General features: G+C 51.9%; 1 protein-coding gene across 2 annotated transcripts in view; it reads left to right on the top strand.

Moving 5' to 3' along the window:
* The window catches only part of LOC142003864 (perilipin-2-like), a 52,047-nt gene that overhangs the window by 7,960 nt on the left and 30,117 nt on the right, over window positions 1-13,970 (top strand). For both annotated transcript variants that reach the window (XM_074981200.1, XM_074981199.1), the window contains exons 2-5: window positions 3,465-3,663; window positions 5,280-5,362; window positions 6,553-6,808; window positions 9,401-9,588. In XM_074981200.1, the coding sequence (XP_074837301.1) occupies window positions 3,606-3,663; window positions 5,280-5,362; window positions 6,553-6,808; window positions 9,401-9,588 (585 nt within the window). In that variant the 5' untranslated portion in view covers window positions 3,465-3,605. The remainder of the gene's footprint in view (window positions 1-3,464; window positions 3,664-5,279; window positions 5,363-6,552; window positions 6,809-9,400; window positions 9,589-13,970) is intronic.

Below are 13,970 nucleotides of genomic sequence, written 5' to 3'. Positions count from 1 at the left end.
CTACTTTGCTCTGCCATGCACGGTCCCCTTCTGTAGGGCCCTGAGAACTTTGCAGCAGAAAATTCTCCACATATGCATCTTGTGTATTCCTTGCCCCAAGTTGTTAGGAAAGAAAGCGCTGTAGAAGCGCTAATAATTGGCTTTGGAAAAGGTACAGAAAAGGGCAACATAAATGATTAGGAGTTTGGAATGGTGCCATATGAAGAAAGATTAAAAAGACTGGGACTTCTCAGCTTGAAAAACAGGAGACTAAGTGGGGATATGATAGAGGTCTATAAAATCATGACTGGTGTGGAAAAAGGGAACGAGGAAAAGTTATTTATCTGTTCCCATAGCATAAGAACTAAGGCCCACCAAGTGAAATTAATGGGCAGCTGGTTTAAAACTAACAAAAGGAAGTCTTTCTTCATGCAGCATATAGTAGGCCTGTGGAACAAGGTTCAAAATAGAGCTATATGAATCCATGCTGGTTAGGTCCATCAGTGGCTATTAACCGGGCTAGGTAGGAATGGTGTCCCTAGCCTCTGTTTGTCAGAGGATAGAAATGGATGATAGGAGAGGGTCACTTGATGATTCCCCATCCTGTTCACTCTGAGTCCTCTGGCACTGGCCAGTCAGAGGACAAGTGACTGGGCTCGATGGACATTTGGTCTGACCCAGTCTGGCCGTTATTAAGTTTTTAATAATATGCTTATAATAGGCACAAAGTCAGTCATGCAAATATGGGGCCATTGTACGCATAGCCCAAAGGAACCACTGTAACTGAGTCAGACATGCCATGTGACTTATACCCTAGACTTCCTCTAGCTGTGTGGAAGTCTGGACAAAACCTGCAGTCTGGTTTTAACACCCCCTTCATGTGCAAAGTGTTATAATGACACATGGGATTGCAGTGGAGTTTAAGGGTCAGAGCCTGCAAAGGTTTACACTGTTATGTTTGCAGGGGAAGCAAAGATGATCTTCTGGTGCTCTTTGTGGAGGAAGTAAATGGAACTGCAAATTGGCTTTCTGCAGATTGGATCTCAACCAGGCATGTTTGAAAATGCTAGGCGAGAAATGTTTTTAGACAGGGTCTTAAGGTGTTTAAGTTTAGGCCCTAGGAAGCATGTTATGACTGTCCAGTTCTGGGTCCCCTGCTTCAGGAAAGATGGGGACAAACTGGACAAAGTCTAAAGATGAGCAACAAAAATGATTAGAGATCTAGAAAACATGACCTATGAGGGAAGATAGGAAATAGTGGATTTGTTTAGTCCAGGGAAAAGAAAACTGAGACATAACAGCTTTCAAGTATCTAAAAGGTCATTAAAAAGAGAAGGGTGGAAAAATTGTTCTCCTTCACCTCTGAGGATAGAACAAGAAGTTTAAATTGCAGCAAAGGTGGTTTAGGTTGGACATTAGGAAAAACTTCCCAACTGTCAGGGTGCCTAAACACTGGAATACATTGCCTAGGGAGGCTGTGGAATCTTTTTTAAGAGCAAGTTCGACAAACACCTGTCAGGAATAGTCTAGATAATGCTTGGTCCTGCCATGAGTGCAGAGAACTGAACTAGATGACCTCTGGAGGTCCCTTCCAGGCAGTGTTATCTCTAATTTTTTTCCCATCTATGGGCAGAATAAGTTTTGTTAAGTGCACCAAGGCATGTGTGGATGTGCACCACCAATAGAAACATGCTGCCAGCTTTGGGTGGCTGTGGGTGCTTTGATTATCAGCTGGGTGGCTGCCCAAGCACTCAGCTGACAGGGGACGCTGGCGGAGGCTGTGATTTTTATCTCCGTGCCCTAATAGTCTGATGTACTAAGTCGGTGAGCGTCTTTCCTGATGAAGTACTTCAGGATTTGTGCCAAATGGAGCAGCAAGGAGAGAGGAATGGAAAGATCCCATTCAGCAGAGAGGAAACCGGTGCGAAAGCGTATGCAATGTAATCAGATGGGTGTGTAATTTTGGGGGGGTTGCTGTAGTGCGTGTAACCTGTAGGCATGCCTCTGTACCTGCAAATGTTTCAGCTGGAGAAACTCAGACAAGGATGAGTTTTAAAACCAAAATGCAACCATCAATATTAACATATGTTTCCTCCAAGATCTAACTGCCTGCATATCCAGTTAAATTGGTAAAGCAAGTGTAGGTAAAACCTAGAGACAAGGGTTCTGCACCTAGAAACCATTCAGTCCTAGAGATTAAGGCAGGAGGCAGAAATAAAAACATAACTGCACCACAGTGATCAACACTGCAGTGTTATCCAGGATGTAATTGCCTAGACGTTCAGTTACATAGGACTTGTAAGAGGGCGTACAGCTGCGTGCTCGAATGCACCCTTTCTGTATCTGAGATGAAGACTGTGGACTGTAGATTTCTTATGGATGTGAACAATAATGAACAGACAGACCCGGACACAGAGGTCATAGGCCTTTAGCAAGAGACAACTGAGTGTGGGGAAAAAGTCTTCCTTCAGGGGGAAACTGACGACCCTGCATGAGCTGGGGCTGAAGCCCCAAGGTGCCTGTTCCTTGCTGTGGCCGGGGGGAGTGAGGGTGGGCAGGTGCCTGTTGGAGCTGGGACACAGTTTAAATGCCCCATACCAGCTCCAATGGGCTGGCAGGGAGGGGCAACATTTATGAGCAATTGATTCAGCCGGGGGCTTGTTTTGTCTCATTGAAGCATACTGTGAAAGATTGAGAACACTGCAGCAAACAGTGGCTCCCAACCTTTGCAGTCACATGGCACACTTCAATGAGACAAACAATTCCACAGCACACCCGCTTTTTTCAGCTGAATCGATTGCTCATAAACTTCAACGTATTTACATTTACTTTGGTTATCATCTTACTAGAGAGGTTTGCAACCCAGTAGTGCATACTACAGCTAAACAAGGATCAAATGCATTCATGTTTCAGATCCACTGCTGAATACACCGTCTTCGACGGTGAGCACAGACTTATTTTCAAAATCTGCTCAGTGCCATGCTAGGGACGTTGAGTAAGCGAGTAGCCACTGAAGGCAGGCTCCTTTCGTCACCAGCTCCTGGGAGCCAGAATGCAGCATTTAAACCGTGTCCCAGGGCCAGGCTGCTGCCATCTCTCCCTTTTGTCACAACAGGGAGTGGAGGTCGGCTCCCTGCCATCTCGTTCGGGCCAGGAGGCAGCATTTCAGCTCTCTCCCAGTACAACCGGGGTCCTGCGGGTCAGCATTTCCCCTCATGGTGGTTCTGCAAAGAGCCACCACAAAGGGAAATTGACGAAATTTCACAGCACACTCAAGCAGTTCTCACGGCATGCTAATTGAAAGACGCTATACTAGAAGCCGGTGAAGGGATTCCAGTGTGGCAGAGTGATTCTAAGGGTGGCATTCAGCAGGCAGCATCATGCGGCAGGGTTGTTGTTCAGGTCCGAAGGCAGTGGCGCTGAAATGCTGCTGTAAAGATGCTTGCCAGCAAGCCAGACTCACTTGAGCTCCTTTTCCTCCTTAGGGCAACTCCTTGGCGCGCATAGCCAGTATTCCTCTGTTCAACTCGGCCTATCAGATTGCTGTGTTCACCTACGCAGACATAAAAGGTGTCAACCCCCTGGTGGGTTTCTTCTGCAGCGTGGCAGAGCGCAGTGTGAGCACCATGGTGGGGCTGGCAGTGATGGCAGCCACTCCAGTAATGCAGAGGCTGGAGGTGCCATGTGAGTAAGACCGGCGGGACTAGGCTTTCGGTGTATGTTGCTAGGACTGGCCAATTTGGCTATGACATGGACATGGCCTTTCTTTGCCTTAGCTTAATACTTCCACTTCTTGAGCAAAGCCAGCATGGAACCAAAGAGTTGGTGCAAGACTCCAGGCACCATTTCTAACCCACTCTGTAAATGAAGTCCACCCTCCCCACAACATCAAAACCCACCTCACACTGGGCTTGGTCTTCTGTAACAAACCAAAGAGCAATCAGATAACTGTGATCAGCTCAGAACGTCTCCTCTGCCAGGGTTGCGTCTAAGGTTCCTCCCACAGAACTACTCAGCCCACACCCTAGATCCTCTTTCTCCAGAAAGCCTCTCACAGCTCCCTTCTGTCCACGTAAGGTGATGAGCTACCTGCGCCAGCAAGTCAGTAGCATGTTTTAATGTTTTCCTACCAGAATAAAAACTCTGCTCCCAAGGTTGGGCAACTTCAGCTCCCCTGATCCCATATCTCTTTTGTGGTCACTTCCTGCAAATCCTTCCCAGGATGAGTTTTTAGTGGGAGGAATTTTAATGGAAGCAGCAAACATTAAGTGGATGTTTGGCTGCCTCGATTCTCCTTGTCGGTGAGGCTCCCTGCCCAGACTACAACTCCCAAGATGCACCACAGCATTCCTGCTTGGTGAATAAACAGGGTTGCCCATCATGGCAGTTGCATGGCTGCGGTGCATCATGGTAAATGATGTCAGGCAGGGGAGCCCAACCCCTGGGGGGAGTGGAAGCAGGAAGCACCTGAACTACAACTCCCATGAATTCCCTCGGCTACATGAAGTACTGTGACAGTTAATATTTTTATTTGAGTGTGGTTCTTTTTTGGGGGGGGGTTGTTCTTGTTTTTGGGTTTTTTTGGGCAGAGAATTGAAATTTTCTGCAAGAGGGAAACAATTTTTTATGAAACACTTGGTTGAGTCAATAGCCCAAGTTTCTATTTTGAAACAGGCTTGGCAAAAAGTTTTCAGCCACCCTGACTTGAAAACTGAAGTCAACTTTGGATTTTGATTTGAGACATCCCCAGTCCATCCTTTGTGGGCTGAAATCTCACCAGAGGTGGAAAAAGCATCCCAAAAGCTCCTTGAGAAAAAGTGCAGCTGCTTTCACTTCTCTGTACTTGAGCACATTAAAGATGTTACACGTGCATTTGTGTAGATGTATTTTTACTCAACCAGTTTTCCAGAGGGACACTGATGGCATGTACTTAAGGACATTCCACCCAGCAGCTGTACTTCTACTCAAGTAACTTTTAAAATACTTTTCCCACCTTTGATTCTCACTGACTCCTAGAAGTGGGTGCTTCTTTCTGACATGTATCAGAGGGGTAGCCGTGTTAGTCTGGATCTGTAGCAGCAGCGAAGGGTCCTGTGGCACCTTATAGACTAACAGAGAAGTTTAGAGCATGAGCTTTCGTGAGTTAACTCACTTCTTCAGATGCTGGTCAGCATCTGAAGAAGTGAGTTAACTCACGAAAGCTCAAGCTCTAAACTTCTCTGTTAGTCTATAAGGTGCCACAGGACCCTTCATTGCTCTTTCTGACATGTGCATGTGGGTTTTTTCTTTCTCTTGCCCAGTAGCTGCAGTGAATAGCTTCACCCTGAGAGGTGTGGAACAGCTGGAGGCAAGATTTCCCATTCTGGATCAGCCAGCGGACGAGGTAAAAGGCCCTGTGTGACCCATTGCTGTCCATCCTGTTTTCGTAGTCATAACTTACAGGTTCAATTCTGGGCTCTGGGAGGGGGGAAGTAGGGTCTAGTGGTTAGAGAACGGAACTGAAAGTCAGGACTCTTAGTTTGTATTCCCAGCTCTGTCACTGACTAGTTGGGTAGCCTTGGGAGTGTCATGTCCCAGCTCTGTGACCCAGTTTCCCCACCTACAAAATGGAGTAATCTCTGCCACTCTGTGGAGGAGCTGATAAGCCTCAGATGGTTCATGCTTGTAAAGCAAGTCGGGAGGGCCAAGGAGGCCGCTTCCTATCACTGTCCCATAATGGGGCTGGAGGGAGAATTTCATGCTTTTAGGCACGCTGGTGTTCTGATGTGTGTTAAAAGGTCATCGATAGACTTGAGTGCGTGGGCAGCGTTATTGCAGACTAGCATCAGGCTGGCCGGCTGCTGTGCTGACGGCCATGGCCCCACCTCTGGTGCAAAGCGCTGCGGGGAGATAACCAGGCCAGCTTTTCCAGGTGGCCACCAGAGGGTGCCACCAGACTGCTCCTTGCAAGTCAATGCTCCCTCCCACCCACCCCCCCCCCGCCGCCTCAGAGGCACCTACCTGCCTGAGATCTGTGGCCTCCTGGCTGAAGGGGAGATGCTGGGCTTGGCAGGCAGAGCACAGCACGTGTTTCCCCTTCTCCAGGCCTGGTTGCATTGACTGTAACCCTGCACTGAACTCCGGTGGCTGGTCCTTGTGCCATGGCCCCCAGCACAATCACAGCCTCACCTGCATGGATCAGGGTAAATTCTAACCCCCTTCCCTCCACTGATGCTCTCCTCCCACGTACTACCCGACCTGCAGTTCAGGTCCCTCCGCGAAGCTTATGCCAACCCCTGCCCCCACCCCAAAATTTCTGATGCATTTCATCCCCTCCCCCAAGCTAGCATCCCAAATTTACCTGCACCCTGTCTCCACCAGCCCTTCCAAACTTGTTACACAAATTATCTTCCCCCCAGACTTATCCACACCTTAATCTTCCTCTTCCTTCTACCCCAGGGGGCTTTGAATAGACTCTTCATATATGGCAGCACCTAACCGTACCCTGGGCTGGGGCTTTGCCAGACAAGCAACTGGGTGTCCCTGTGTCCAGGTGCCCTCCTTTTCATGAGAGTTCACCCTTGTTGCCCCCAGGTCCTCGGGAATTTGCGAGACAGTCTGGCAACCGGCATGGAGCAGCTCCAGGCCAGCACCACGGAGCGGGTGAGCCAGCTGATTCAGAGGGCCAGCAGGGCAGTGGAGGATGCAACGGGCGTTGCTGCCTTGGGGGTGAACCTCTTCCTGAATGCCAGTGCCATCAGCCAAGTGCTGGAGCCTGGGGCCAAAGCAGCTCTGAGCCAGATGGAGCAGATCATGAACCACTATCTCCCTGCCACGGAGGAAGAAATAGGTGAGTAGGAGTGACACCCTCAGGCTGGCTATGCCCCCGCTGGGGAAACTGAGACATGGGTCTCAAGGAAAGCAGCTTGCCCAAGGTCCTTCCATGAGACAGTGGCCATGTGAGGAATAGAACCCAGGAGTCCTGATTCTGAGTTCCCTGTGCTAACTTCTAGGCCACACTCCCTCCTGGAATAGAGTCAGGGATCCTGGCTCTGATTCCCTTAAGGAAAGAGCAGCTCATAGTATTTCACATTTCTTTAGTGCTGCACATCTCAAAGCATGAGACAGCATCCTTTTGCTTGCCATCAACATTCAACCACTTCTGGGGTGAAATATAGCAGCTGATTAACAGCCACCTAACAGCTTTGCACAGGGATCTCTCAGCCACTGCTGCATGGTAGCCAGCTCTGGAGCGGAGCTTGGCAGGTTTGGAACAGCCTCACAGCAACAGTTTAAGGAGGAAGTGGAGAGCCAAACTACAGAGATTTCCCCTGGAACGTAGCTGAGATGTTGGGGTTTCCACAGGACGGAAGTTGGCCCTGTTCATGCTGTCACGCCCACACCGCCTCCTCCCTCCCAGGTACAGGCCAGCAGCAGGTAGGGAGTGTGTGGGCAAACTGCCCGTCAGCCAGCCCAGCTCCCGGGTGTGCCCGTGTTCAGAAGTGGGAGGGGATGGCAGCCAACACACCGCCTGCTGCGTGGCTCTAGATGCAGCCAATTCAGAAGGTGCATAGAGCACTAACTACTAGCCCACACTATCCTCCGGGTGCTGGGAGTGGAACCGGACACCCTGACACCCAGCCCCCATTGACCTCTCAACCCTCCCCACCCATGCACCCCAGCTTCTTCCTGCACTGCATGCCTGATGACCCTGGCGCTGTCCCTGCTGCTGCCTGTCCTCGATGCTGATGTGCCGGGTAGGGGAGAACAGGGAACTGCTGGTTATTCAAATGCTGTCACTCCCAATTTCCTCTGGGCTCAGTGACACTCTGCAGACAGCCCTGGCTGCCAGGTCACCCATCCCCGTGACTCTCCCTGGGAGGATCTGTGGGCTCTGGCACGTAGGAGGCCTGCCAGATCTGATGGTCTGGCTGCATCTGCATGGCACTCCCATGAAGGGCATGACCAGCAGAGCTCCAGGCCTCTGGTGGACAGGGCACCAACGGGCAGGTGGCTTTCCTGTAGCTCCCTTCCCCCACTCCCCTCGAGGAAATCCAGCTGCTGCACGTCACTCTTTCCATGTGAAAGTGGTGCACCTGGGACTGCACTGGGGCCCTCCAGACCTAAAAAATGCCCGTGGGCCTCTGTTGAACACTGGACACCAAATGCTGGCTTGTTAATGTCAGGTCCTGGTGAACAGGGTTTGTTGATCCAGGGTGAGTGGGTGACTGTGGAGGGGTTGGTACACATTAGGGTCATATGCCAGTTTGTAGGGTTGCCCATGGGGGTAGATTGCGCATCCTGGTTTGTTATTGTAGGGTTGCACACCTGATGTGTTATTGTAGGGCTGCCCATGAGGGCTAGGTTTTCATCCTGGTTTGTTATTGTAGGGTTGCGCATACTGGTTTGTTATTGTAGGGTTGCACACCCAGGGTTGTTATTGTAGAGTTGCCCATGGAGGTTATGTTGTGCTTCCTGGTTTGTTATTGTAGGGTTGCTCATGGCAATGCTTTGAACACACCGCTTTGCTACTGCGGCATTCTATGCAAGCACTGGGCTGCCCACAGGAACTGTTACAGCCGTTGTGCTGATCAAACGCTTCTACCAACACCGGCTGCTCTTTGCAGGGGATTAGAGCAGACAAAGGCAGCTGGCTGCCCTGAGCTTCCCCACTGTGGCAGGGCCTTTGCTGCTCACTGACCTGGAACAGAATTTTGCAGCGCAGCATTTCTCCAACATTCGGCTCTGTCTAAACCTCCCGGCCTGGGGTCTTCCCCTGCAGGGCCGTCCCCAAGCTGGCTGTCAGTCCACAGCGAGCTCCTGCTGTCCTGGAGCTTGAGTTCTCAAACCCATGATGAGGCTGGGGGTTGGGATCTCCCTGTGCTATGGGGGAGACCCATGGTAGGCTGGGCCCTGGACAGCCTACTCCAGCTCTTTCTGGATCCCTCTACGCCAGGACCTCAGCAGTTGCACGGCAACCCCTGACTCACTGCCTTTGCAGAACAGATCTTCAGGGGTCCCCAGTTTAGGGATCCACTCAAGGTGGGAATCTGAGAAGCAGGATCCAAATTTTCCACCCTAATAAACTGGGAGGAGGATCTGGATCTAGGCATCCATTTGGCCCAGGTGTAGACAGAAAGGCCGGCTATTACGTGACGTTTCTGGTTGGATCTAGAGTTTGGCCCACTGAGGTCATGGCTTCCCCTCTGCAGTCTGCAGCTGAGCCTCTGCAGCCTCTGCTACCTGAACCCTGGGAGAATCTTCCTGATGCCCAGTGGAGCAGTCCTGACTGCAGCCAGTGGAGGGCAGTGGCGTTCAGGCTCCCCTCCCACCACCGATTGTGCCTCTTTTTCCCATGGCCCAAACTTCCTTTGGTACCTCTGCCCACCCTCCAGCCAATCTCACCTCCTGTCCCATTGTCTGTCCCTTCCCCCCAAACCAGAAAAGGCAGCACCGAGCCTCACGGGCATGGAGCAGAGATCGGAAAGCGAGCGGGCTTACGGCAGGCGACTGCAGCTTCTCATGGCTACCTCTGCCCGGCATGCGTACCAGCGCATGTGGGTGTATGCAAGAGGACTGTGGAGTTTGATGCGCCAGGCCCTGAACCAGCTGCTGGAGTTTGCTGTGGCGGTACGGTAGGGATTATTACTAACGCTTAGCTACGGGATCCCCTATTGCTGTAGGACTCATGGGAACCCTGGGTTTGCCAGGGCTGGTGCGGTGCTGCTCCCCAGCCCCTGCTGTTGTGCTGAACATGGTGGGTCAGGTTTGTGACCCGATAAAGCCAAAAGGGCAGCAGCTAGCAAAACAGGACCCTTCTCAGCTTCTGATGGAGGAGTTAGGAGTATCTGTCACCTGGGGATTCAGAGCCCACAGCAGTGCAGTCATACAGGGGGTCCCAGTATACGTTGTGGAGAGGGACCGTAAAGTTGTGACTTCAAGCCAAGTGACACATAATGAGGAAATTTCCTCGGTAAGAAAAAATGTCAATAGAGGGGGATAATTTTGCCTATCTGACCATTTAAACCCAATGTACAGCTCAATGACTGGACCAGACATTTACAGGACGTTAAGCAACATTTAAAGAAATTATCCCAACCCAAAGTATGCTTTTAAAGCATTTTTTTAATCTATGTGCAGTCTAAGACAGAGGAGAGTTGCAAAGGATGCTGGGAGGGTATGCTAATTTTCCATTTTCTAACCAACATGTGAGGCATTTTTACATCGTGTTCCTCAATGTTTCAGTGGTGTAAGTGTGAGGCAACTTATACCAGAGCGACTTATAGCGAGGATCTACTATTTAGTAAGGGCCTCTGCCCAGAGGAGCTTACGCTCACAACAGACACCAAAAGTACAAGGGGGAATCAAGGCATGGAAAGGGGACACGGACTTGCCTGAGCTCACCCAGCAGATTGGTGGCCGACCTGTGTACAGAAGACAGGTGTCCTAGCTCCCAGCACCTTTCCTGGCTGACGTGGCTGCCTCCCTGGTGCTGTGACCCAGGTTTCTGGCCTTGTGTGACTTCCCACAGGCCGACTCAAACTGGGGACCTCTGGCACTCAGTGCAGGAGCCTCTGCCATTTGAGCCAAAAGCCAGCTGGCTCTCAGCTAAGGCTGGAGGAGCCTCGTTCTCTCTCTGTGTAAGTGGTCTAGGTGCTACTTTGTGGGACAGTGACCTACCCCCCTAGGCGTGTGGGTTATACCTGCTGTTGGTGAAACGCAGAGGGTGAAGAGAGAAGCAGTCGAGCTTTCAAGGGCTTGCTGCCTGGGGGCATGTAATGCTATGTCTCGCTGGGGGGGACCAAAGGAGGGAAATGTGCCATTGAGTGGTCACAAGGGCTGTAACGAAACCTGTTCCAAAGGCAATGGGATCAGCCTCTGTCTGCCCGTGAGCATGCTTGCCATTACTCCACCTGCTCCTGTCCGTTCCTCTGCTGGGCTTTGGACCTGAGCATTCTGCCCATGCCAAAGCAATTCTCATGCACTTCCCAGTCCTTGTCTGTTTCGCATTCTCCGGTGGGCAGGGAAACGAGTTTGCAGGTTCTCAGTACAGATCCTGTGGGGAGAAGCCTCCTCTAGCCACAGACTAGTCCACGTGTGACTGGGACATGGACTCACTGAGTTACGTTGTGAGCAGAAGAGTGTGGGGGGGACATGGGATTGATTCAGTTCGTATGTCTGGCCCAGTCACAGGATGTGTCACTTAGGAGATTCGTCTGTTTTTAAAGCAAGCGGGTCCCCTTGCCTGACCCTGTGCGTGACACAGAGCTGAGAATTTCATCCAGTGATCTCTCTCCAGAACTTGTTTGTGACTCAAACCTCCATTCCAGAAAGGAGCCAGCCCGAATCAGACGTCCCCCAGAGATGGGGAATCCGCCCCTTCCCGGGCAGTCCCTTCCAGTGCTTAATCGCCCTCCAGGCTCACCATTGTGCTAATCTGAACCGGTCCTGCTATTCCTTGCACCTCAGCTGCCCGTCTGCAGACGGAGGATGATACACGGTAGATCTCAGAGGTGCTGCGAAGGTGAATTCATTGATGTCGGTGGGCAGGTCCTGCAGTGCCCCACTTAAACCTGGGCCCATGGGGGTTGAGGACATAGATGTGCTCTATCCAAGTAGCTGCTCCGTGGCCTGTCTAGCTGCAGGGACACGAGGCTGTGGCCTGGGGCAGCAGATCCAGCCTACGGCGGCGGGAATGCCCAGATCAAGGTGCCACCGTCATCCACTCAGATCTGTCCCTGCCACTGCTCTTCCTCCCCCACCACCCTTCGTCACGAGGGAGGAGCAGCCAGGTCCCGCCTGAACAGCTCTGCGACCTGGCGCTTAACAGTGGTCAGGTTGTGACCCAGGTGGCTCCCACGCCCCGGCTTCCTGGCTCATGTCTGCCAGGTGCCCAGATAGAGGGGTGATGGGGGCAGAAGGGCAGCCGCATTCAGGGATGTGTGTGGTTGGGGAGGAGCTTATGCTGCTGCGGCTCCTGCTGTGCCTCCAATGAGGATAGAGGGCCTCTGGGTGGATTCCAGGTGATTTACACCAGATGGGGGCCTGATCCCAATGACACCCTTGGAGCTATGGCTCATTTACACCAGAGAAAGTTCTGGCCCACATGATGCCATGGCTGATTTATGGCCCAAGGAGTAGGACCCCTTACATAAAGCAGACCTGACGTCCTGAGAGCGTGGGACTTAGAAGATCCAGATCCATGGGATCACCCAGAGTGAGACTGGTAAATGTCAGCCAGTGTTGTGACCTCTCCAGCTTCTTAGCCCAAGTCCTCCTCCCTCTGCCTGGGGTCAGGTTAGCCCAGAGCTCAGGGGATCTGGCACCCGCATCTGCAGCAGCTGATGCTGGCTACTGTGGGCGAGAAGGACCTCCCAGCCACCAGTTCCAATCCAGCCCAGGTGGGACACTAAGCAATGGGGACATTGGGCTGTGTGGACTGTCAGACAGGTCCAAGCATTCATCACTCTATCCCCACAGTGATGGGAGCTAATTGGCCCCCTCTGGGCATTTTTAAGCATAGAGGCCACAGACTCTTGTGCCGGGAAAGCTGTCTATTTTAGGTCCTTGTCTAGTCCCTGGCGAGTACTCTAACGTCTAACACCCTCTTGCATGAATTTATCTCCCCCTGCCCTTATGGTGCAAGGCTGTTATTCCCCTTGCACAGATGGGGAGCTGAAGCCCAGAGTGGCTAAGTGACTCACTCAAGGTCACATAGGAAGCTTGTGTTAGAGGACAGAATCATGCTCCCGCCCCCAAACATGTCTGCAGAGTCACAGACTGATCACCAGCCCATCCTTCCTGCCCTGCAGAGAAATGCAGCGTGAAGGATGGCAGCCCACAGGGGTCTTAACCCAGTCCCTTGGCACTTAAGGCACCTGGTAATTTTTTTCATCTAAAAATACTACCAAATCTCTTAGCTCTACCATTCAATTTCCGCTCCAGGATTAGTTGAGCAGCTTTCTTCCCCTGCTGCCTCTGGGGGCCTGTGCTGAGTGCCTGGTGCTTTGAAAGGCAGCAATCGGTACAGCAAAGATCTACAGCTTGGAGGGATCTGGCGCTGGTTGCCAGGAGCTGTGGGGTGGAGCCCACATGCTCTGCCATGTGCAACCCGCTGAGATGATGAGAGGTGATGTACTTGCTCCTGACGACCGCCCCACTGCTGCAATTTGGCACAGTGGGTTGTAAGGATACAGAGCAGGGAGAAAAACCAGCTTTGTTGTGGTGCCCCAGAAAGGGCGGGCTCTGGGGGGAGGGGGAGGCATTTGCACCTGTCCACAAGCGTGTCAACGTGCCTGTGTGGGGGCATGCACGTGTGTGCTTGTCAAGGCAGGTATGCAAGGACAGGTGTGTGTGTGTGTACTGGTTGGGGGATGTACACATGGGGTGCAGCAGAGCATGCATGTGCACACACGTGTAACAGGGCTCAGAGAGAAAGGAAATCAGGGCACGACTTTAACAGTTCACCTTCTGCATATGGAGCTTTACACAAGTGCAAGCCCTGTCTGCCAGCCTGCAGGGGTGTGTGTGTACACATGCAATCATGTGTCAGTGTGTGTACACTTCCAGTGTGTGCGCACACAGTCAGGTGTCAGTGTGGATACTTCCAGTCTCTGCGTGTGTGTAGCTGTGTGCATTGCACGTCATCTTTGCTGCTTATGTTTCCCTGGTGGAGCAGGGGAGGATAGCTTTAAAACACACACCCCTGGCCTGCTTCATTAGCTTCTCTGGCCCCTTTGCCCCACATGGAGAGTCCTGCTGTGTGCTGGGGAGAACTGATGGCCCCCTCTGCGTTTACCAGAGATTTGCCACAGACAGGCGGCTGTGTCCCAATGGGTGCAAAACACGAAGAACCAAATTTGGAGACAGTACCTAAGCCAGAGGCAGGCAAAATCTGGCCCAAGGGCTGGATCCAGCCCACCTAACACATGGCTCTGGCCCACGGGCTGCGTCTGACCTGTGTACTATTTTATAATCCACTGACAGGTAGCGGCCGGGGCTGGGAGCTGTGG

The sequence above is a fragment of the Carettochelys insculpta genome, chromosome 30 (genome assembly GCF_033958435.1).
Source record: "Carettochelys insculpta isolate YL-2023 chromosome 30, ASM3395843v1, whole genome shotgun sequence".
NCBI lineage: Eukaryota > Metazoa > Chordata > Testudines > Carettochelyidae > Carettochelys > Carettochelys insculpta.
This window is presented reverse-complemented; position numbering and strand designations above follow the sequence as displayed.